General features: G+C 34.4%; 1 protein-coding gene across 1 annotated transcript in view; it reads left to right on the forward strand.

Moving 5' to 3' along the window:
• The window catches only part of LOC106881857 (transcription factor AP-2-beta), a 426522-nt gene that overhangs the window by 392906 nt on the left and 32568 nt on the right, over window positions 1–1048 (forward strand). Inside the window, exon 4 of the mRNA XM_052969446.1 lies at window positions 821–897. Within this exon, the coding sequence (XP_052825406.1) occupies window positions 821–897 (77 nt within the window). The remainder of the gene's footprint in view (window positions 1–820; window positions 898–1048) is intronic.

Genomic DNA, 1048 nt, shown 5'->3' on the forward strand with positions numbered 1-1048 from the left:
TATATATATATATATATATATATATGTATGTATGTATGTATGTATGAATGTATATGCATGTATGTATACACGCGCATACAGACACACATATGCATAATGTCTGTAATGTCTGTGTATAGCTATGTGTTTATGTGTGTATAAAACATCCGATTCTAAAATATTGGAGTTGTTGTTAGAAAGTCTCCCACTAAGCGTTTGTATTTTGAGCATTATGTTTGAGGGAAAAAGTACGTCTCAGAAGTGTTCTGTATCCTAAATAGAAATACGGTGTCATGCAGCTAAAATGATGAGCTGAAAAAATTCATCTATTACGTGAGATTTTATATGTAATTAATAGAAAAATTAACCCTGTATTTTGTATCATATATCTAAAAACCAAACAGCAAGGGAGATAATTCTAATTAGACCATTAGTTTAAGTCAATGATTGTAACGAAGATAATGGTAAAATAATGTGGTTGATATTAATGAAGGTCGTGATGATTAAAGCTATTTTTCTTTCACATTTGCCTGCATTGCACCCAACCCTCAGCAGGCTTCTTAACACCAGTCTTTATATATACGTATATACACTCAAGCGTACATACACGTGCATGTGTATATATGTGTATATATGCACATATATATATACATATATATGTTGTGTCTGTGTGAATGTATGCACATATATATCATCTCAACGATTATTTCAAGTCGAATGTTGTTACTGTTTTACAATTTTGTTAATTATTACCAACATAACCGCCCAACAACGCCCTTTTTATTAAACCTCCCACCATTAATTCCTTCAGATTAATCATACCATTCTTTTCTATATTTTTGGTCGCTCACTGGCAAAATCCAGTGGAAGATTCCGGAAACTACATTACTGGGGAACACAACACAGTAATACGTAAAGGTGAGTATAATATAATACCTATCATAATCTTCATGAATCTACCTTTTACTTACCTTCTCTATCTCTCTTAAGCCTCCTCCTCCTCTTCCTCCCCTCCCCTCCTCCCCTCTCCTCTTCCTCCTCCTCCCCTTCCTCCTCTTCCTCCTCCTCC

This window comes from Octopus bimaculoides, chromosome 7 (assembly GCF_001194135.2).
Source record: "Octopus bimaculoides isolate UCB-OBI-ISO-001 chromosome 7, ASM119413v2, whole genome shotgun sequence".
In the NCBI taxonomy this organism is placed as follows: domain Eukaryota; kingdom Metazoa; phylum Mollusca; class Cephalopoda; order Octopoda; family Octopodidae; genus Octopus; species Octopus bimaculoides.